Source organism: Beta vulgaris, chromosome 6 (genome assembly GCF_026745355.1).
Source record: "Beta vulgaris subsp. vulgaris cultivar EL10 chromosome 6, EL10.2, whole genome shotgun sequence".
Taxonomy (NCBI): Eukaryota; Viridiplantae; Streptophyta; class Magnoliopsida; order Caryophyllales; family Amaranthaceae; genus Beta; species Beta vulgaris.
This window is the reverse complement of record NC_079207.1, coordinates 2,438,392-2,462,692: the sequence shown is the minus strand read 5'-3', so window position 1 is coordinate 2,462,692 and position 24,301 is coordinate 2,438,392. Positions and strand designations below refer to the sequence as shown.

Below are 24,301 nucleotides of genomic sequence, written 5' to 3'. Positions count from 1 at the left end.
ATTAATGACATTGTAGCAAATGTCAAACTTCATGTAGGATGATTCATAAAGTCCTCTGCCATCTTTCTCTTTTCTCCCCTAGAGCCTCCAAGCTATATCTAACTTGCTCTAAAAATACAAAAGTAAAATCTCCTTATTTATGCAAAAAGATCTATTGCATACTCTACTACTCTAGCCATTAATAGCTAGCTCACTTAAGTCAAACAAGATTAAAGGTTCTCATAGAACCAAATACCACGGCAAATCTTTTTTTTAAAAAAAAAAAATTAATGATAATAATTAATAATAATACTACTAATAATTAATGATTTAATCGAGGAGATTAACCCAACAGGCTTAATAAGCCCTTTTAATACCATTTTTTTTTAATAAATGTACTTTTTTTATAAAAAAAAAGCTAGAAATAATTTTTACAAAACTTCAAAAAATACGAATTTCCAAAATCGAAAAAAGAACTTTCAACATTAAAAATGTTACAATTGTTATTGAAAACGAAGGATGTAACAAGTTAACAAATAACAAGTCGTATTTCATTTGGTACATGTCTATGATGTGATGTTTTAGTAAAGACTCCATCCATTTCATTTTAATCTATACACTTATACTTTTTACGTATGTCAATATAAAACTTTGAGATATATATTTTTAGTTTTATATTTGTAAAAATTATAAAAAGTACATATTAATAAAATACATAGTAAGAAGAATCTGACAAGATCCTACTATATTTTTGTTCATGTATAAATTACAAAGTATAATTTGTGAATAGTGTAAAATGTCAAAGTGTAACGATTAAAATGAACGGAGGGAGGAGCTTATAGACGTATAGTGATATTCTAAAAGACACATTTCATCTAGTAAATTGAAGATTGATTTACCATTCGTTATTCAGTTCTCCCACTCCCACTCTTTTTCTCTTTGTTCTTCTTCTCTACATCTTATTAATTATCATCAAATCGCAAAGTAGTGTTTTTGTTATCTCAAGAAAAAAGAAGCACAAATCTCTCAATTTTAGATTAAATTTTTTCCAGCAGTATGATTAAGACCCAAGTCACAGTTTCAGCTGAAGATAATAAGCTGCTGTTTTCACTACTGAGATCATCATCATTTCGAAGACGTCGTGTACATGGTAATAATGAGATGATTATGAAGATAAGCAGCAAAATTAATGAGCATTATCAGCAACTACAAGTAATTAGAAAGAAGAAGATGGTGATGAAGGAGGAAATTAAGGAGAGATTAGAAGAAGATAAGCAGAAAAAATGGTGGTTTGTAAAGATGATGAGAGAAGTTCAGCCATATTTGGATGCACATAGAGGTTCTACCTTTGTTGTTGTCATCTCTGCTTTCGTTGCTGATTCTCCACTTCTCCTCCATTCTATTCTCCAGGTGTCGCTTTTCTCTCTATTTCTGAGGATAAAGACAAAGAAAATTGCATGATAGTATATCTTAATTGCACCTAATATTTCTTTTATATCAAGAAATAAAAAACTATTAGTTTATTACTTTATGAAGAAAAATTGGATTTAATAATTCAATTTTTAAGCGGTTTTCTTAAAATAGTCTTACTTATGAGTTACTTTTTGTTAATCCAATTTTTTGGTGATATATTCTCATAATGATTCTTGGCTTGTTTGTGACCGACATAACAGGTCAAGTGTGACATGCGCCACACTCTCATTAATTAGACCATTTTTCCCTTTTCTACCTCTTTTCCTTCACAACCACCACGACACCACCCATGCCATCCCCCTACAACATCACCCCACCAGCCTACCCCCTACCCAGGCCAGCTTTCCTGACACTAAAAATTGTTAACGATGACGAAAACCACCACGATGAATACAACGTGATTCGAGGAGAGAGACATGAGAGAAAGGGGTGGGGGATTGGTGGCTGGGAATTGGGATGGGGGCCGATGGAAAGTATAAAGGTGAAGAGGGAGGAGAGAAAAATGAGTAGGAGGAAAAAAAAATTACCTCAAGTTAAGGTCACATATCGCAAGTCACTTAGGGCCATTTATAAAAAGGTACCATCAAAATGTTGGATTATTCGAAAATAACTTATAAATGGGACTATTTTTTTAGAAGATCGGTTAATAGTTGGATTATTAAAATCAAATTTCCCTTTTATCACACCTTATATATATATTTATATAGGCAACATATCACACCATTAATTTATGTCAGTTACAGATAATGCATATATGTGGTTATCAATAAGATTTACTAAAAGTTCTAATAACAGGTTACTACATATGTTAATGCATAACATATGAGTATGAAAGCAAAAATAAATAAGATTATTGATAATGCATATATACTTAGTATGAGACTGTTTATAATGTCGCACCAAATTATTTTATCATGAAAAGTCATTTAAGGTGTCTCTATGAGGTATTCTATGTTTGACACATATATATTGTTAAATTAGAAGTTTCTCATTTTTTTAGTTGGTAAGTTAAAGTCCTTTATAAAGAGGGAGAAAATTGAGGGGAAAAAAGGATTATAAGTCTACTGTGTGCTCAGAATTGATGAATTCATGGAAATTAGAAAGAGATAATAATCAAAGGATCAGGAGCTAGCTCATGTGGTAGAGCACCCTCCTCTGATCTCTGAGATCAGGGGTTCAATCCTTACCATGTGGTTAGTCCTTGGGTTGACTTAATTTCCCAATCAAAAAATAAAAAAGAAAAAAAGAAAGAGATAATAAGGGTCGATGATGATTAAAAAATTCTACTACATGCGTTCAGTAATTTAAAAAAGTATATAATACTTATAATTTCATGATTTCTAATGTATTATTTTACTATTTAATATGTTTTTTTATGTATAGTGAAAATTATAAATATTTAATATTATGAAAACTACGCATATATAAATCTAACAAGAACATGGAGATTATTGTCTAATAGAAAGGGTCAACTTGGTCCTTACCGCCTCTTGAGTCTTGGCCCCCAGGAAAAAATTATTTTCATCTATTTTGACCTTTGGTCCCTCCACAAATTTTCTTTGAACAATAATCTTGTTTAGAATTAATATTTTTTAAAATAACTAAAACTATACAATAATCCTCAACTCTAAAAGATGATTATTTATATAACTAATATAAATATCAAGCTTGTTTGGTAAAGCCGTAAAGAGAGTGAGAAACTCATGTTATAACTTTGACGATACTAAGTTTAAACTTCATTTAATTACTTATACTTAGGCTATGTTTAGTTCACCTGAAATTTTCTGATCTGAATTTATCTGATCTGAACTTATTTTTTTCGATCTGAACTAATCTGATCTAATCTGATTACAAGATCTTATCTTTTAGATTTTTCTCAATGTATAAAAAAAAATATAGTCATGTAGGGTCTTGTTTGATTCGTCTCAATTAGTACTTTATTTAATATTCAATTATTATAATTTTTACTAATATGTAATGAAAGATATTTAATAGTAATAATGATTATTAAATCTGATCTGATTTGAATTTTTTCTAATCTGATCTGAAATAAGCAAAAATAAGGTGAAACGAACATAACTTTCGAAGTAGGAATTTTTTTTTATGTCCCCTGCTCTCAAGCGTTGACATAGTCACGGACTCCTTTAGTCCCCGACTGACGACTTGGAAAGAGAGTTTGGAACGGGAATAACTGATAACATCGAATGTGGGGGTTGTTGGACTTGAACTAAAACTAAAATATGGAATTACTATATCTCTGTCTTCTCTCTTCTACTTCTCTCTAAGCAAGTCTACAACTACAAGTGCAGCAAGCAATTATCTCAAACTTTTTGATTCTCAAACTCCCTTTAAAACAATGGCGATTTCTAATTATACAAACCCCAAAATATTCCTCCAACAAATTCCTCCAAAAATAGCATCTTTATCAAAAAGTAAATGTTGGAGCTTAAACTTTTCTGAAAATGGGTCACTATTTAAAGCAATCAAACCTTTAACTGCAGTATCCATAAATGGCGGCGGAGAGCAGGAGAAATCAGTGAAATGTCAAGTGTCGAATGACACAGAGTGGGGAGAAGAGGGGGAGGAGAGAGAAAGAAGTGGGTATTTGTCATCTTCATTAGAGAAGGAAGAGCAATTTGTAAGATGGTTTAGAGAAGCTTGGCCTTATTTTAGGGCTCATAGAAATGTCACTTTTGTCATTATCATTTCTGGTGAAATGGTTGCTAGTCATTTCTTAGACCCTTTATTAAAGGCATGCCTTTCTTTTCCCTTCTCTTTATATTATGCTATTATTTCTTGCTAATTTTGTTTATTTATATCAACTTATTTAGAAAATTGTTGCTGGGTTTCAGAATTTGTGTTAAATTGCTGTGTTTTTTTATGAGTGGTTGAATTATGAATAATATGAGGGAAATTGAGTTGTTGAAATGGTGGTTCTAAAGCTAGTTGGTGTTGCAGGACATATCTCTACTGCATGGATTAGGGATCAGATTTGTGATTGTTCCTGGTACTCATGTGCACATTGACAAGCTTTTGGCTGAGAGAGGTTAGTCACTAAGTATTCAGCTTCAAATGCTATACTATACATTTTCTTACATACTAGTATACTACATCTGTTTCTATTTAATCTATATGGTTTGCTTTTCACTAGAACCAAGGAAAAAGTGGAAAAAGAGGAGAGGGAGGAGAGGAATTATGAAAATTGGCGAGTAAGAAGTACAAAAAGTAAATAATAAAAATTAGAGGAGAGAGAAAAATGAGGGACATGGGGAACAAAAGTGGGGAATAATGATTGGACATTTTTAACAGTGTAACCATTAAAAAAGAACGGAGGTAGTACATGATACACCCCTAACTCCTAAGGCAAAGGTTATGTTCTACCGTTCTAGAAGGTGGATATAATATACTTCCTCCTTTTGTGTGCCCCATTTTCCTTGATTTATCTTACAAGAGTTGTATTGAGTGGGTTGGTATTTTTTTTTCTTGTATTGAGTGAGGTACGTATAGAGTAGAGGGCGAACGATGGGAAATGAAGTAATCTTTTAGGGAGAAACCAAAAAGGAAGATGAGGCAATCTTTAAGAGGCGAGGGGAGTAGTCATGTATGCTCTAGAAGGTATACTAGCTAATACTTTCCGTTGGGTACATGTTTCTACGAATATGCGTGTGTATAATAGACATGTCGACACAATTAGCAAGGCATTTATTCACGGGCATCTAATCAGGAGAGCTAATTATTTGAGGAATATTTTGTATTTGTGATAAGTTTATCAAGTACTCTTTTTTACTCTATAATCCTTTCATTTTATGACAATGTGTATTGAATGTTCACTTTGGCACATTCCAAAAGGATTGGCTACGTTTCAACTTTCACCCCTTAAGCATTTTTTTATCCACATTATATTTTCATCTGAATATTTAATGATAAATTAATATTCCTCATTAAATGTTATAACAATTTAAATCTCAGACAGGATATTCATGAAAAGAATTGAATGGCACAAGGTTTACCAGGAAAAATGATTATAACTATACTGGTTTGCTTAGCAATTAGGCCAAAATAGCATAGCCTATCCTTTAGAATGGAGGAGCTAGCATTATAATAATACTCTAATCCCATTAGTTTTGAAACTGATTGTGAGAAGATATGTCTAAATTTATGTAGATTTATGTGATACCTATTGTATTCATGAGGACCCAAGAGAATTAAAGACTATATAAGTAGGCATGAACGCATAATCTCTTGGCTGTGTTCAGCTGTAATTATGTTCTTCTTGTCTCTGGTATCTGTTAAGTGAAGCAATCTTGCATCTCTCTTGCTTTGGTCTGTATTACCTACTAAATCTTACAACGACTGCCTTTTATATGTAGTATCTGTGGAATCTTTTCTTTACAGCTATTCCTCTGCACTCTTTTCCAGTTCTTGAAAAATTGCAGAATTTGTTTATGTGCCTTATCGAGCATTCATGCCCTATGTCTAAGAAACATCTTGACAATGGATTCATGCAGGAAGCGAGGCTCGGTATGTTGGGCCATACAGGATTACCGACTCTGATTCCCTTGAGGCAGCTATGGAAGCAGCTGGAAGAATACGTATAGTGATAGAATCAAAACTTGCTGCTGGACCTTCGCTTTGTAACATTCGTAGACACGGCGAAAATAGTCGATGGCATGATGTTGGTGTAAGCGTTGCAAGTGGAAACTTTCTGGCAGCTAAGGTAAGAACATTGAACCAATATAAATTTTTGCATCATGGCTATGAGGGTGAGCTGAAGGTTTTTAAACATGTAATGAAAATTTTAGAACGATTGACATGTTCAGGTTAGCATGAATTTTTCTTTATTAGTAGTGACCTTGTTGCTTGTTTGTAGAAATAATATATGGCGGTAATAATAACGAGTTTCTGCATCATGTTGCAAGGAAGGTCCCATGATAATGTGCATTGTATTGGCAGCTCCATCCTTAAGCATGCATTTATTCCATTAATTCCGTTGTCTCTCGTCACCACTTTTAGAGGTGGTATAAATTGGTAACCTGAAATGATCAAGAAAAACACATACTTGGGATGGAGTTGAATTGACAGTCATTTACATTTCTTGCAAAACAACTTACAAAGTCATCGTCATGACCATCATTTAGTACTTACTTTGCAAATGTCTTTTTTAGTTATAGTTGCATAGTGAATCACACGTAGCTTGTGGTTTCGTTGTTCATTATGTTTCAGAATTAGTGAGGCTTTAGTAGTTTTACAAACTCTTCTTTTAATATGTTAACTTATTGTAGAGAAGAGGAGTTGTGAAGGGTATTGATTATGGGGCAACTGGAGAAGTCAAGAAAGTAGATGTTGCTCGCATATGTGAGAGGCTTGATGCGGGGTGCATAGTGCTTCTAAGTAATCTGGGTTATTCCAGCTCTGGAGAAGTACTAAATTGCAAGTATGCTATATAAACTTTGGTGTTCTGTTTCGTTTCTCGCCTTTTCTTATTGGGTTGTCTTAGCTCGATGAGACTTGCAAAGCATGCATCATCAATATCACAATCTGATTTTGTCAATAATCATTGATTAACCCCATCAGATCCGACTTGCAAGTATAATGAATAGTTACTAGCTAATATTGTTTTTACTTTACATTTTGTGTTTGTGTTTCATGTTGCTTCATTATCCCCTCAAATTAGAACGGCCACACGCTCATAGGATGTGGACGGTGCACATGTATCAAAATGCAAACAAATAAAAATGAAACCTGCATGTCAGTATAGGTGCAAAACTAAATAACATCAAGTTTATTTAAATGAACATGGTGGTATAAAGAGCATCTAGTTCAATAAAAAGAACATTTATTTCAAACAGAAAGAACATCTATAAGTTTTAATAGTGGCACACCACTCTAACCTATTCAACTCACCTCTATACACATTAGTGTTCCGATTTTTGAATGAATGTTTCACATTCATATATTCCAACATTTTCGAATCCTCATTTATTGTTTTTGCCATGGAATTGTACTAAAATAACCTAACACTTATGTTATTTTTAGTTTTTCAAAATGTTCGATTATTAATACAAAACATACATTTACTATTGCACGACTAAATCATAGTACATGCACATCTATATATTTTTGGATGGACATCTATAATTTTGCTATAATTTAGGTGTCATTTAACAAGTTGTGATTATATTCATAGTAAATGTACATTTGTGATTGCACATATGTAAATTCTATATTACGAAGATGTACATTTGTTTTTATGTGTAATGAAATCGTATAGAAGATATGTGTAACTAATCTTGTTTCTTCGTTTTCACATGAGAACAGTTCACATATATATAGAATAAGTTCACATGAGAAGAGTTCATGTATGATAACATAAGAACAGTGGAATCATAACCTTTTTCGTAAAAAAATAATTTAGCCAAAATGGATTTAAAAAGAATTATAATAAAGTGTTTTCATGTTCTCATATAGTCATATAAAGATTGTTCTCACGGGAATATATGTAATTGGTTGAAAATACCGCTGTTTTGAAACGAACATTTTGATCAACTTAAACAACATTAGATTTGGGCCCATATTCAAAATATAAAAGGTATTTTTTATATTGGTTGAACATAACGATGTTTTGAACTGAGCATTCTGAACAACCTAAATGAACATTATTTGAAAATCTCCTATTGTATTGATTAATCAGAACGCTATTTTGAAATGAACAATTTGAAGAACTTACAAGAATGTTAGAGTTGGGTCTCATTGTAAAGTATAAAAAATGTTCTTTTTATTTAACTTAGTGTTTCTTTATATTAACGTAATGGTCATTTGTGTTAATCTTAGATATGCACTCGCGCATTCTGTCCTTTTTTGTCTGTATTTTGATCCGTGCGCATGGTGCTCACCATACGTGTGCACCTTCTACCAACTTGCCTTATTTGTGTTGAACTTGCTGATTTCTACCAACTTGTAGAACATAACTTTTGATACTTAACTGTTAGGTCTGTATAATTATTGTAATCAAGTAATTGATCATTGATAATCTTCTCGTTCCTTCCTCTTTTCTGAACTACAGTACGTATGAGGTTGCTACTGCTTGTGCCCTTGCTCTTGGTGCTGAGAAGCTAATTTGCATAATTGATGGGCCTATATTGGATGACTCTGGACATCTTATCCGGTACCTCAGCCTTCATGATGCGGACAAGCTTATTCGTCAACGAGCTAAGCAAAGCGAGGTTGCTGCTAACTATGTCGAGGCTGTTAGTCAGGAAGATTTCAAAAATCAGGAGCAGTATCAGTTCACTGATACGGTCCCATCATTGTTAAATGGGAAAAGCAATGCAATATTTCAGAATGGTCTTGGTTTTGACAATGGAAATGGACTATGGTATGGCGAGCAAGGTTTTGCTATAGGTGGTCAAGAGAGGCTTAGCAGGCTAAATGGCTACCTTTCAGAACTGGCAGCTGCAGCTTTTGTATGCAAAGTAAGTACTATTAATGGCTCAGGAACAATCTCCTTTTCATTTAACCTTCTTCATTTGCGAGCTAAATCATCTCACTAGGATCCATTACAGTTCCTATATTTTGTTTTGTTGTGTTGTCATCTTGATTCTGAATTCTGATATGAATGTCTTAGGACCGGGATAATTTATAATGCTAGCCTAGTAGGTCCTTGTCTGATCTAATATTCTCGGGCTACAACTCAATTTCATCTGGCTTAGGATATATTTTGGACCTAGAAAGAATTGTGAATTGTCATTAATGCATCCTCCATTTTTACAAGTTGAAGACTAGTTGACGGGACACAATATCTGAACATTTAGTAAATTGGTTTATTTAAGTATATTGAAGTCTGTTATTGATATATTTTCCATTTTGACAGAGCTGAATACTAGCTGACAAGGCACAATATTTGAAAATCTAGACAAATAGATCCTCATTAGCTCACTTTGTGTCATTTTTTGTTTCTTGTTAAATTTTTAGAACACGCTCGAAATGTGGTTGACTTTGGCATATAGTGTATATAGGTGCTCGTTATTGGTACCCACTACCCATGCATTACATATCCTTCACTTTCTGAAGGCTTTTATTGATAGGAACAATTCTATGGTTCCAGAATTTTTCTCACGAATATGGTTGGATATATATTTTATGGCTCCTATATCATGATATTGCATTGAAAAATTTAGTATTTAACTTGAAAGCACCGTCTCCCCCCAACCCCCCAGCGCACAACAACCTGGCCCAGAGGAAGACTAGTGACGGGATTGCATGAGATTTAGGGCATATGGATTTGCTGTTTAAATATGAGTTTATTTTGTGTCTCCTTAAAACAAGGGACCTGTTGTAGCAGGTCTATCTTATCCATTATATTATTTCTTGCTTTGACTGACTTCCAAGCTAATTGAATGAAATTGGGATTCCTAGTAATTGAGCTTTTTCCTTATTTTGTGTTTTCTGTCGTTACATGGAGATCATGATATGTATTTTCTGCTCTTCCCCATTCTTTCCTTACAGGGTGGTGTGCAAAGAGTACATCTATTAGATGGAACAATTGGTGGAGTTCTTTTATTAGAACTTTTCCAGAGAGATGGAGTGGGGACAATGGTAGCAAGGTATATGCTTTTTTTTGTTGGGTGCATATATGAGAAGTGTGGATCTTTGTTGGGAGAGTACAGGTTTCCTTTTTTTGTCCTTCTCTGCTTTAGTCGAGGATTGTCTTTCTAGGGCGAGGAGGATGTTTTACGAAGTAACTTTGAACATTTTAATTTGAGCTGTCAAGCAAATTTTCTTACCTTTCTTTTCCGCTTTAAGAGCAGCAACCTAAGAGAACTTTGTAAGATGTTTGATGTGAGAATTCTTTCTAATATTTTCCTTATAAGATTTTGCTTTTGATGTTAAGGAAAAATTATAGTTCCATCCTGACTCTTTCGCTTCTTTGATTTCAAAGGCAACAAAGTACAGAGGATGTAAGAACAGTTGTTTTTGCATTCAAATATGTGGTTTTCTAATATCTAGAAGCAAAAGCATTTATAAAATACTATGTGTTTCCAAGCACAAAACATTGTTTTCTAACAAAAAACAAGTAGAAGTACAGCATTAATATGACTGAGGATGACAAAAGCAATGGACTCACAGTTCTAAATTTTAGTGGAGAGTAAACCTCTTTTTTTTATTGGTTTTATGCTTTCTCATAAATGGAGATTTCAACATATATCTGAAGCTATTTTTGCATATTCTTCTGACTGGAGATAAGTTATTTGCAACTTTGAGTTTCTTCTTGGAATCAGCTAGAGCTTTCTTTGGTGATTAGTAATTTAGTATGACAGAAGCTTGAATTTGATATCTTGCTGTTTCGGGCATCTTATCTAGTCATTGGCAATCCTCCCTCAATTATGATGTAGTGCTGATTTTGGTCCCAGAATGCCAAGGGTCTGAAACCTAGTGGTGATGCTGGTAACAACCTTCGTTATCTTGGTCAAGCAAGGCCCAGGTTTTTGGACTCTTTTGGAGTAGGGGTAGTACCCCCTAGCCACCCCCACCTCCTGACCCCTTTTCAAGCAGTTCTTTGCTGAACAGCCAGAACTCTAGTCCGAAAATGTGAAGGATGTTGTTTTCAATTATCTGCTTCTAGTTTTATGCACACTATCATCTAATGTTTTTGCAGCGATGTTTATGAGGGAACACGAATGGCTAGGGAGGCTGACTTTGCTGGAATAAGACAGATACTCCAACCTTTAGAAGATTCTGGCACATTGATTCGGCGGACTGATGAAGATGTATGTAATCTCCATATTTTAGTTTGCTCCACTTTTAGCTTATCTGATGCATTTACATTGAAAATTCTATTGTGCTCCTGGGAGCACGGTGCACACCATACACCCTGTAAATTTGTTCCATTTCCTATAAGTAAATGTTCTATTTTAATAAATGTTCATTTTAAGCATATTTTTCAGCAAAAAAATATGTTCTAGTTTTCGTAAAAATTGTTCTATTTTCAATAAACAAATGTTCTATTTCAACAAATGTTCGTTTTAAGCTTATTTTTTAACAAAAATTTATGTTCTATATTTTGTGAATCCGTTTTATTTTCGATAAACAAATGTTCAATTTTAAAAATATATTTTTTTAAAACTTATTTTCCACCAAAAAATATGTTCTATTTTCACTGAGAATATGTTCTATATTTGATAAGCATATGTTTTATTTAAGTAATTGAATTCTAGTAATATTCCACTTTAACAAAAAATGTTCACTTTCGTATTTGGATTATGGTAATGTTCCACTTCAACAGTAAAATGTTCTTTTTCATAAATGATTTCTTGTAATGTTCAATTTCAACAATAAAATGTACGTTTTCGTAAATGAATTTTGTAATGTTCCACTTCAACAGTAAAATGTTCGTTTTCGTAAATGTTTTATTTTGTATTGTGGGAGCACAGTTCTCATTGTGCTCCCGGGAGCACAATGCACGCATTACATTTACATTACAAATCTACAATGAAGCTCCTCTTCCCTCCTACCCTTTTGATTTGTGATTGATTTGAATATTTTTGCTTGTTTTGTGGCTATAGTTACTTGCAACGATCGGTTCTTTCATCGTTGTGGAAAGAGAAGGTCAGATCATTGCTTGTTCTGCCCTTTTCCCATTTTTTGAGGAGAGATGTGGGGAAGTTGCTGCCATTGCTGTTTCTCCTGAATGCCGTGGACAAGGACAGGGTGACAAGTTACTAGGTATGTCAAATCTATAAGCATTTGTAGCAATAACAGGGTGTTTATGCACTCTTGAGATACGATTGGCTTCGAAGAATATTTTAAAAAAATTATACTTGCTTTATTCCGGTATTGCATAAGCGCAGATTGAGGTCTGACTTTTCGGTTTGAATCATGTATCGGAAAGCCCAATAAGAATGGTTGTATGAGAAAATGGAGTGTGTTTCAATGAAAGGAAAGTATGTGATTATGTTGCGATAATCCATAGTAGAAAGTGAGACCTTTGTTTGAGATTAGGTGTATGATTAACCAAATGTGATTGCATGCATCTATTTTATGACTCTATACTTCATTGTTTCCTTTCAATTGTGTCTTCTTGCACATCCTCCACATTAGTCTATCTTCTGGTCTAGACTAGTTAGCTGTAAGGCTCTCTTCACTTTCATTGATTTTATCTAAAACTATACTTCCTCCTTTTTTTTGTCTATTGCAACAATGAGATTTTTACACTATTCACTCACCACCCTTTCACTATCTCTTGTGATTTTTACGTTAGGAAAAATATTCTCATGTGTGATCTTGTTAGATTCGTCTCGATTTATACTCTCAAAATATCAAATTTGTATAATTTTTACTAAAAGGTGTTAAAGTTGTGCATTGGGAAGCGTGAAAATTCTATTAGTACAACAGAAAAAGAACGGAGGTAGTATTATCTAAACATATCTGAACTTATCCGAAATTATATGAACTTTTTTTATCTGAACTCTTTTTTGTCCAAGAGGAACTTATCTTGTCTGAAAATTCTCTTATTTGTGTGTTAAATTGTCTCAATAAAACCTTATTTTGTCAGAATTGTTTTAATTTGTTTGAATTCATCTTAACTTACTGAACTTATTTTGGCAGATATAAGTCCAAATAAGTTAACTTGAAGTGAACACACCTACAGTAGGACATCCCAAACGTTGTTATCAGTGAGATAGATATTGGTTGGTGGTTGTTGGGCATGTTAGTGATGAGGTGGTTTTTGATTAATTCATCCTTTAAAGTGAGTAAATTGTTTTCTTTCAGTTAGGGATGACCTTGAGCCGAGCCAAGCAGAACTGTACTCACGCCTAGCTTGATTCGATTTAGCTTAGTTTTACCGACTTCGAGCTCAAATTCGAACTCGTTGCAAAGAATCATGGGCCACCTAATATAATTATCTACGTCAGGAAGGGTAAGAAGGGAAAGGCCCAAGAGAATGAGAAGAATGCCAATTCAGTAAAATAGTACCGAAGGGCAGTAAAGAATATCAGAGAGCAGGATATTCTACCTGTGAGTGGGAAAAGGAACATTGGGATTAGGGCAATCTCAGGGGCTCAATCACTTACGAGTTAGGAGTATAAATAACAATCAGTAGTATTTTCCTCTTTTTATAAAATGTTTTGTTATCTTGTAGTTTCCTTTTGTGGAGAGAGCTCACCTCTTGAATGTTCAGTAAGTTGTAAAGATTTTGAGGTAACTTTATCCAATTAATATAACATATCCCTTTACTGTTTTCCCCTTAAGATCTTAGCTTTAATCTAATTCCTAGCAACTTCGTATTAGAGCCAGGTTAGGGCACCATGCCACCATCACCATTCAACTGGAGAATGACGTTGGTGGGATTCAGACCACCTTGACTAAGGTCATGGCCAACCAGCAGACTATGGGTGAAAGGCTATCCGCTGAGATGGATCTCGCAGCCCAAGGATAGAAGGGCGAGCCACCCGAGCCCTGGAAAACCAGGATGCTTTAATCCAACAAATTCGAGAAGAGCATGGGAAGGCCCAAGAAGATTTGAGGGCAACGTTGGCCGCGTTGCTTCAGAGGGGGCCGGACAATTCCGCCACCTTCAGCAACACACCCATTTGGAGGGGACCTATCCACGAGGAGGAAGAACCGGAGAGCAACACCTTCCGCGCCTTTGAGCAGAACAACTCCTTGCCGGTGTGGAATGTTGGAGGTATAGAAAACTTGACTTTCCCCATTTTGATGGTTCCGACCATGATGGGTGGATCCTTCGAGCGGAAAGGTACTTCAAGTTTTATCGTTTGGAGGAGGGAGAAAAGTTGGAAGCCGTCGTAGTGGCCCGCGACGGGGATGCCCTAAGAGAAATATTTAGTTGTAAGGAGCTAAAAAGTCGGTGTTGCGCCAGTTTAGGACTATCGGCGCGGGGACCTTGAATGAGCAGTAGGTAGGAGGAGTAGAGGAGTATAAGAAGAAGTTCATCGAGTTGTTGGCTCCGCTGGAAGGAGTGTCGGAGGAAATTGTAAGGGGAGAATTCATCAACGGGTTCAAGGAAGACATTAGGGCAGAAGTGGTGTTGTTAGGCCCGAGGTCAGTAGAAGTGGCCATGGATCTCGCCATAAGGGCCGAACGAAAAGTGAAATGGGCCTCTCATAAGAAAACCCACTCCACTTACACAAAAACCCAACCCTCACATACTCAAACCCACAATCCCAAATATCCCCCCACCACTAACCCATCTGGATCCTTCTCCGCCACCAGTCTTTACTCAATACCCGCCCACATAAACTACCCAACCCACTCTCAAAACTCCCAAAGTGCAACCACCCCCATCCGGCGACTTAGCCATGAGGAAATGCAACACTGTCGCGACCGTGGCCTATGTTTTCGCAGTGATGGAAAATGGAGCGCGGGCCATCGATGCCAGCGCAAGGAGCTCAGTGTACTAATGGGGTCTGAAGGGCCGGAAGTAGAAGGAGATGCCAAGGAGGGAGAAAATCCGGGTGTTGAAGGGGAGGAAAAAGGGGAATGCAAATCCCTTCTCGAGTTACAAGGTATTAATATAATTGAAAATTTCTTACCTTTAGTGTAATTCTGATTTGATTTTGGGAATTCAATGGTTGGAGAAACTTGGTACTATGAAGTTCAATGTGGGCCGGGAACAGTAACATCGAAAGGAGATCCCTCATTGGGGAGAACTTTGATTTCACTAGAGGTGATGATGAAAACTTTGACCAGAGAAGGGGGAGGATATTTGGTTGAGCTTGACCACCCCTGAAATTCCTTCTTATCCACCCAAATTTTAGCCGACCACCACAAGATCTGGGTCACCCACCACCCTACTACCTTACCGAGGCCATGAACACTCAATCGTGTTGAAGGATGGAAGTGACCCTGTGAGTGTTCGACCCTACCGATACCTACACATGTTGCAAGCTGGGTTGATTCGGCTATCTACTAGCCCTTACTCTAGCCTGGTGTTGCTAGTAAAGAAAAAGACGGAAGTTAGGTGATTTTGTGTTGACTATCAGCCCTTAACAAAACCATCATCCCAGACAAATACCCCATCCCTATGATTGATGAGTTGCTCGATGAGCTTAAGGGGGCAACCATATTATCACCAAATCCGAATGAGGGAGGGAGATGAACACAAAACTGCTTTTCGCACCCACCAAGGGCATTTTGAATTCATGGTGTTGCCTTTTAGCCTCACCAATTCCCCGACCACCTTTCAATCCCTTATGAAGGACATTTTCAAGCCTTACCTACCAAGATTTGTCTCGTGTCTTTTTTGACCACATACTTGTCTATAGCCCGATCCCATCCCAGAAGCCCACAAAGAACACCTCCACCTGACCCTAAACAAACTAGCCCATCACCATCTCTTTGCTAACCCTTTCAAATGTGAGTTTGGGAGAAGGGAGATTGCATATTTGGGGTATGTCATTTCTGTCCAGCGGTAGACCAGGACAAGATCAAGGCCATGACGGCCTGGCCATACCCAAAGAATCTCGAGGAGCTTAGGAAGTTTTTGGGATCACGAGTTATTACAGAAAATTCGTGGCTAACTATGCCACCATTGCCTCACCTCTCACACACTTCTTAGAAAAGACGCTTTTATGTGGTCCCCAGAAGCCACCAAAGCTTTTGACACCCTCAAACACAACCTCGCCACAGTTCCAATACTAGCCCTACCCAAGACTTTTGTGTGGAGGCAGACGCTTCTAACTATGGGTTAGGAGCGGTCCTATCCCAAGATAACCACCCCTAGCCTATTTCAGTCAAACATTGGGCCCACGAGGAAAGCAAAAATCCATCTACAAGAAAGAACTAATGGCCATAGTTCTCTCCACCATGAAGTGGAGGCATTACTTGTTGGGGAGAAGATTCACTATCAAAACCGATCAACAAAGCCTTAAGTCTCTCATGGAGTAGCGAGAAATAGGGCCATAGTATCAAAGGTGGGTGAGTAAATTGTTGGGTTTCACCTTTAATATAAGCTACACGTTGGGGGTTAGTAATGTAGTTGTCGATGCACTTTCAAGGCAACCGAAGGAGGCCATTGAACTGCACAACATCAGTTCTTCGTGCCAATTTAACCGGGAAAAATGGCTCCCACAAGTGCAGCAAGATCCATTCCAGGACATCAAGGAAGGAAGGGCGTGTCCAAAAGGATACACCCTACATCAAGGGCCGGTGATGTATAAAGGCCGATTGGTTATACCTAGAACCTTGGGCTTGGTTGCTGCACTCCTTAAGGAGTATCATGATGGCCCAATTGGGGACATGCCGGAGACATGAAAACTTACCAAAGACTAGCCGCGGCGTGGTATTGGCCGGGCATGAGGAGGGATGTACAGAGATATGTTCAAGGCTGCCATGTTTGTCAACAGAACAAACAAACTACTCTAAGCCCTAGAGGGCTTCTCCAACCTCTCCCCATTCCACTCAAATTTGGAAAGAGGTGAGTATGGATTTTGTGGAGGGCCTCCCAATTTCATATGGGAAGGACAATGTGCTAGTAGTTGTTGATAGGCTCTCCAAGTATGCGCATTTTTTAAGCCTCAAGCACCCCTTCACCGCTCAATCTGTGGCTAAAATCTTTACCAAGGAAATCATCAAGCTCCATGGTGTTCCCATCACTATTGTAAGTGACCGAGACAAGATATTCCTCAGCTTGTTTTGGAACGAGCTATTTAAATTGCAGGGCACTTCTCTCCATTATAGTACCGCATACCATCCTCAGTCCGATGGACAAACGGAAGTGGTGAACAATCCGAGGCCTACCTACGGTGCTACATCAATGGTAAACCCAAGTCTTGGTCTAAGTGGTTACATAGGGCGGAATATTATTACAACACCAACTGGCACGCATCCACATTGTGCACCCCCTTCAAGGCGGTTTATGGGAGGGATCCTCCACATGTCACTAAGTACATTAAGGGGGAAACTGCAGTACACTAGACGATCAACTCCTTGAGCGAGATGCCATTATAGATGACATCAAGGCACATCTGTTGAGCACCCCTCAAAGAATGAGGCTGTATGAAGATGGGAAAAGGAGGAAAGTCAAGTTTGAAATTGGAATTTGGTGTATCTTAAGCTGCAACCATATCGCCAACAATCCCTCTCTAAACAGCCTAATGACAAGCTAGCAGCAAGATTTTACGGGCCTTTTGAAGTGCTGCAAAAAGTAGGGTCAGTTGCTTACAAACTCAAGCTTCCCGATCATGCGAGAATCCACCAGGTGCTCCACGTATCACAACTCAAAGCTTCCGTGCGGCCGGGCCCTGCAAACCCCACCATTCCCCCTGAAATCAGTCTTGAACTTGTCTTCGAAACTGAACCAGAACAACTCTTGGATGTAAGGTCTCACTCACACTCTTCTGTCAACACCACTGAAGTTCTCATGAAGTGGCAGAACCTACCTGAGTACGAGGCAAAATTGGGAAGATTTCGCAGCTGTGAGTCAACGTATTCCCCGCTTTCACCTTGAGGACAAGGTGGCTCTTTGGGCCCGGGGTAATGTAAGGAATCATTGGCCACCTAATATAATTACCTACGTCAGGAGGGTTAATAAGGGAAAGGCCCAAGAGAATGAGAAGAATGCCAGCTCAGTAAAATAGTACGAAGGGCAGTAAAGAATATCAGAGAACAGCAGAGGATATTTTCACCACAATAACACTCAGTAGTATTTTCCTTTTTTTATGGAATGTTTTGTTATCTTGCAGTTTCCTTTTGTGGAGATAGCTCACCTCTTGAATGTTGAGTAAGCTGTATTGTTCTTGAGGTCACTTGGTCCAATTAATATAACATATCCCTTTACTGTTTTCCCCTAAAGATCTGAGCTTTAATCTGATTCCTAGCACTCGCCTCTAATTCAAAGTTGGAGCTTGGTCATAAGAGTGATTCGAGTTCGAGACGAACTGAGCTTGGCTTCATAAACCATGCCACAGCATTAAGCACACAAAAAAACAAATTAAGTTACAACTCGGCTCCATACTAGGATTCAACTTGGGCAACTCTTGTTTATAATTACTGTTTTGTAACTAAAATGAAATCTAGGCCCTGGTGTGGAGAATCTTTCTTTCTAATGGAAGTTTTGAACCATATCTACCAATATTCTTAAATTAATGAGCTCAAGAGATGATAAGTCGTACACAATTGAGTTTGAGTTTTGCTTGTTAAGCATTTGAGCTATAATCTTAAGCTCAAACTTAGGCTCTTTACGGATCAAGCTCGAATCGAGTTTGACCGAATCAATTCTGGGTAGTTTACAAACTGTTTTTCTTGTGTTCACCTTCTTTCAATTAAATTGTAGTTACTAGATAATCATTTTTCTAAGTGTAACCTGCAGATTATATTGAGAAGAAGGCATCATCCCTTGGATTAGAAATGCTTTTTCTGCTTACAACACGCACTGCAGACTGGTAAGATTACCATCCTTTTACTCAGTGATCAGATTTTACTAGATCTCTTAGTATGGAAGTTCAAGATTGTAAAGATATATATTCAACTTTGGACTAGTTTTGAATTGCGTAAAGTTCTTGAGATACCTCTGTTTGAAGTTTTGAAGATTTATTCATCTCCTATATTGTGGCTCGTCATTGATGCCTATGTGAAAACAATCTCGTCAGGGCAGATCACTTGGACAAGATAGTAACTTCCTTTACATCTGATTATGCTGTGGCAAAGCTCTCTTTATGCTAAACTTTTGAGCATCAAGTAGTATACCTAACACCGTCTCCTCTGAGGCCAGACTCCATTGAGTGCCAATCTTATAATTTCTAACGACCAGTCGACCACCAAACTCAAGATATTTATAATGTGTATTTAATGCCGAGAGGGTTCTATATGCATGCATAGCATCATGACGTGGTCGCATGAGCTGTGAAGCACGTGTGCATTGCAGATACGTAGTTTTAGTCATTCTAACATTGAATTCTAAGTTTATGCATCACCATTGAAATCTTTGCTTATCAAACTGATGTTTGATTTTATATGCATGTTCCTAGTCATAGCCTAAGAGTGCTTGTGGCTCGTTGTAATAGAAGCCTATATTATTTGATAAACTGAAGACACAAATTATAAGTTTGAATGAAAGTGAAGCTGGAATTAGGATTCCTACTTGGAGATAGCTCTGGGTATTTATATGATGTAATCTATTGGTGCTTTCCATCCACTTTTGCAATTCCGATTCTCATTTCAGATTATTACAGGTTCGTAAGGCGTGGATTTTCAGAGTGCACCATCGATTGCTTACCGGAAGAAAGAAGGAAAAGGATTAATTTGTCACGCAACTCTAAATATTATATGAAAAAGCTGGTGCCAGACAGGAGCGGGATAGCTGTTAGATGATCAGCCTTGTAGATTTTGAAAAGAAAGAAGATGTATGCTTAACGACTAGGTTCCTTTGAGACAATTCCAAATGCAATTTTGTAGAAATAGCTCATGTTAGCGTACATAGTCGATCACCAGATGCAGGCTGTTTGTATTGGCTGGTGCTGCTGCTGCTGCTGCTGATGATGATGATGATGATTTGAATAAGAAATAAGTATTTGTATGTATGAATATGCCATGTAGTTACAATTGTGCATACAAGTTTTTATCGTTAATTGTTAAATTTAAACTCTAATGTTTTTGGGCAAAGCTATAGTGACTCTGATTAGTCACAGACTCCCAGGTCATTGTACCCTGGTGTCTGGACCCATCGTATTATAAGAAAGTGGAAATATCTATATCTGGATCATGCAAATTGTCCATTGTTGTCTTTGTTATGAAGAAAAACCATGGTTTAGCAAGAGTGTTGGTGCAGCAGGTGGAGTGTACATACTACATACTCTATTCGTTTCTTAATAGATTTTCCATTTGCTTTGTGTACAAGCCTCTAAGACACATTTCTGCCCGATCCTGTCTTTAGTTAGGCAGTAATAATGATTGTGAGAAATTTATAGTTCAACTATACACAATAAGATGAATCAAATAAGATTTTATATGGCTACATTTTATATATTTTGAAACCATGAGCACATTTTAGATTTGTGCATATGATGTATCCAATAACTTCTACTCAATCATAGTATGATACTGGAAAATATATTCCTATATGGAGATATCATTTCTCATTTTTGTTCTGGTCAACTCAAGCTTGATTGACGAACATCAAGATGACCTATTGGTTAATTAATTCTAGTACATCCAACGCACATCATACACCAAAAAGTAAACAGAGTGATACTAGAGAATAACCAACTTAAACTAGAAAGCATGTCCATCCTTTCTCCTGATTTTCTTCCAAGATTGCAATATTTCATCTGCTGAGGGTAACTCTGGCTCATCTGAATCACTAATATCAGAATCCGAAGCATCGGATTGTAGTATTTCATCGAAAGTATCTTCACCTTGAGAATGCGCATGTAAAAATTCCTCGCCCAAACAAGCAGATTCATCAGAAACCACGTCAATAAAGCTAGATGATTTGCTGCACGAGCTGGCTCTGTCATCTTCATCAAAATCAAACTTTCGCTTTTCATCGCAAGATCTACCAACAGATAATTTATTTTGCTCAAAGTCATCATCACTTAGCAATTCTTTATTATCTCCAGCAATATAGAAAACATTCCTTTCATTGATATTCTGTAATGCTTTAAGCAGTTCAGAGGATGTGGATTCATCTGGCATGTCACTTTCACAAATAGTAGTAGATAATTTCTTAAGGTGTTCATCACTGATTCTATCCTTATTCTTCTCAAAAAGACCAGTCCAGTCTTTCTCATTCAATTGAAACGGAGCATGAGCCATTGAGTTAACAATTTTAGCAGCCTTTTCGTAATCATCTCGGAACATCGCCTGGCAGACCATTTCAGAGAATAGCAGTGGATGTGGAATATCTCCAGCCTCCAAAGTTGTTTCAAAGGCATGCTCCAATAAATGCCACTGCACAAGGAAATAGAATGTTGTATAATGAATGTTGACACTGAAACTCTGAAAAGAAATTTAATTGCTTTACCTTGCTCGCTTTTGATGCCTCCACAAGCAAAGCTGCGTGTTTTTCCTGATCAAGCTGGAATCCTGAAAAACACATATCCTTGTACGCATACTCAAAGTACTCCCATTGGTATGCATAAGCTGATGCTTGAAGCACTGCTCCATATGTATAGAGATCTGGGATTAGAGGAGTGTCACCATCACCCACAAAAGCTCTATATCCCCCTTTGACTTTCTCGAACAACTCCTTCACCTCTAAGAACATATCATTACGCCCATAAAGCTTTAGCATGGCATTTATTGTTCCAATGTTTGGAGGACAATGATCTAGCATGCGCTCAAAAATTGATATACAATCATCAATATGTCCACCATCCATAGAAGACATGATCATGCGAGTGAAGGTCACAGCCAATGGTTTGGAAAGTCGCAATTTTTTTAACTTCTCAATCTGTCCATCAATTCAGGATATTAATATTCCCTTGAGACAAGTAGAAGTGCAAAACAAGTTTCATGTTCATAACAATCCCACCAAATACAAGCAACCTCAATCCATGCAGCATCTCACCTCCATCATTGCGTCTTGCCACCTTCCTTTGTTGCAAAGGCAACATGCTAGTTCACAGTACACACTGGGTGATCCCTTAATTCCCCTCTGTTCCATCTCCCTGACTATACGCACAGCTTCATGAACTTTACCTTCCTTCCAGAATGTTCTGACAAGAACTAACACAGAATCTAAGAGTAAGCACATCATGCAACATACTTGCTACAAGAAAGAACCCAGAAGGAGACACCAAGAAACTACCTTTGTATGTAAGAGCGTTGGGAGACTTGCTACTTTTAGCAACTTTCTGAAATAGCTCGTGAACTAGGTCATACTTTGAAGAGTTTAGCATCACCTATGAAAGAGACATCAGCAAAACTTGAGCAGTGTTCTTTGAAATTCTTTCAAGCATATACAAAACGAAAATTATATACCTCCATAGCAAGTCCATATGTAGCGCTATTAGCTTTTAGACCAGATTTCCTCAATTGCTCAAAGACCCATGATACCCCCTTCCAGTGATGAGTTGGGACACAAGCATTCAATACCTGCATATTACTAAATATTTTCAATTTGCATATAATGCAAATCAGAATTTTATGTGGACGGTAAACAATGAGCCTCTTACAGAATTATAAACTACTACATCCGGTTGAAGGGTGGGATCCCAGCTCTTTGAACGCATATTCTCGACATTTTTTGGAGGCTTTTCCTTCATTTGCTCAATAGTGCTTATCAACTCCCTCACCATTCCAGCTTGACCAAGAGTAACAGCAATACTATGGTACGCAGCCATGTCAGGATAGATGTGACAATCCCCCTAAGGCACTTAAAGTAAAGACCTCATCCAATTATCATATAAACTTTCAAATGATACTTTAACACCATCTAAAATAATGCAATTCTAATTACACGCATTTGCTTGAATATTCGGAGAGCATCATGGGGTCTTCTAGCCTTTCCAAGAACCGCAAGAAGCTTTGTATATACAAACCTATGACACCAACAAACGCAGAGATATGCATAGTTTAGAACTTAGAAATCCAAAAACCAAAAAACTCATCCTCTATCACCATTCCCAGATCATTTTTCTTACAAACAGCTCTTTATATTGTTTTTATTTTTTTCTTAAACTGAGTTTCAACATCAACTAATTAGAAACATAAAACAAGCAATCATTCCACTACGAACAAATTCAACAAACCTCAACAAAAATCAAAATTGACAAGAAATCAAGATATGAAAATCATAATAGTATACCTGCTTTTATAATGTCTATGTTCTTTTCTGCTATACACCCAATTCACAACTTCTATAGCCTGCCTCCAACAACCCTGATCACCAAGTCCTCCAAGAATTTTAAGCAACTGATCTTCAGTAAACTGCAGCTGTGACTGTTTCATCATCCTAGTAAACTTCCAATCCTTCATTGTAATCTCACGAGCACTAAGCCTACACCATCAATTCATCAACCAAATGATAAAAACACAATAACATTAATAAACCCCTAATCAAAATTTAGAGCTTAACCTGTGAACAAGGATTCTAATACCCTCAGCTTCATTAATTCGACGACGCCGAAAAATAGAGCCATTTGCATATTCATCTTGTAACACACCTTCTTCCAATTCAATATCATCATCCAAAAATGAAAACAAATCCTCAACTTTTCTCTGTTCAAAAATCAAACCCAGTTCTTTCAAATGCTCATATTTCAACTTCCCGCCAAAATTAGATTGTTTTCCTTCATACCCAGTTGCCAATTCCCTCAATTTTTCTCTCTCCTGAGATTCCCATGGCTTTCCCACCAAATTTGAACCCTTGGATTTTGAATCAACGGCTTTATTGAATTGTTTGTATTCCTGAGATATCTTCCAAAAGTGAGATTCATGGGATAGAGTTTCTTTCTGGGATTGTGTGAGGGGTTCATGCGGGGATTTAGAGGCTATGCGATTGGATTTGCGGAGAGATTTTTGGAGCTGTTTTTTGCGGAGAGTGTGAATAATTTTAGGGGTTGGAAATACTCCTTTCTTAAGAAGTGTTTGTTTGATTTGTTCGGTGATTGGGTCGACGGAATTATTACAGGTTGGAAGTGCAGGAGCTCCGGTGAAGGACTCCATTAGTGATGACTGATGAAATGGGATTAGGAGTTCGAAAAGATTGGAGCATATCAATGGGTTTAGTTGAGGTTTTTAGGTTTGCGTGATGTGGCTAAACCGCTAAACGGCTAAACTGTACTTTAAGAGTTGCATGTTGCATCCCCTAGGCCCTAGTCTCCTATTCCTCGTCCAAAAGAATATGGTCTTAATTCGTACACACTCAATAAAGTTGTAAGTTATTATTAGA

The 24,301-nt window shown here is 37.1% G+C and overlaps 2 protein-coding genes across 3 annotated transcripts; one reads left to right on the top strand and one right to left on the bottom strand.

The window, feature by feature from the left end:
• The first annotated feature begins 860 nt into the window (after positions 1-860).
• LOC104894962 (probable amino-acid acetyltransferase NAGS2, chloroplastic) lies at positions 861-20,176 on the top strand. Of its 2 annotated transcripts, none has more exons than XM_010681350.4 (10): positions 861-1,389; positions 4,411-4,498; positions 5,961-6,169; positions 6,735-6,886; positions 8,516-8,924; positions 9,958-10,055; positions 11,108-11,219; positions 12,015-12,174; positions 18,779-18,851; positions 19,641-20,176. In XM_010681350.4, exons 1-10 carry the CDS (start codon positions 1,036-1,038, stop codon positions 19,777-19,779), a joined length of 1,794 nt encoding a protein of 597 aa, XP_010679652.1. In that variant the 5' UTR covers positions 861-1,035; the 3' UTR covers positions 19,780-20,176. The 2 variants fall into 2 exon arrangements, with proteins under 2 accessions (XP_010679652.1, XP_010679651.1); XM_010681349.4 differs by lacking the exon at positions 861-1,389 and adding an exon at positions 3,664-4,204.
• A 219-nt stretch (positions 20,177-20,395) lies between these two features.
• Positions 20,396-24,188, bottom strand: LOC104894961 (pentatricopeptide repeat-containing protein At5g67570, chloroplastic). The gene is made up of 9 exons (XM_010681348.4): positions 23,486-24,188; positions 23,216-23,407; positions 22,868-22,949; positions 22,584-22,775; positions 22,390-22,503; positions 22,217-22,310; positions 21,977-22,134; positions 21,431-21,859; positions 20,396-21,357 (listed from the first exon to the last, which is right to left on the bottom strand). The coding sequence occupies exons 1-9, from the start codon at positions 24,073-24,075 to the stop codon at positions 20,680-20,682; spliced, it is 2,529 nt and encodes an 842-aa protein (XP_010679650.3). The 5' UTR covers positions 24,076-24,188; the 3' UTR covers positions 20,396-20,679.
• Between the last annotated feature and the right edge of the window lie 113 nt (positions 24,189-24,301).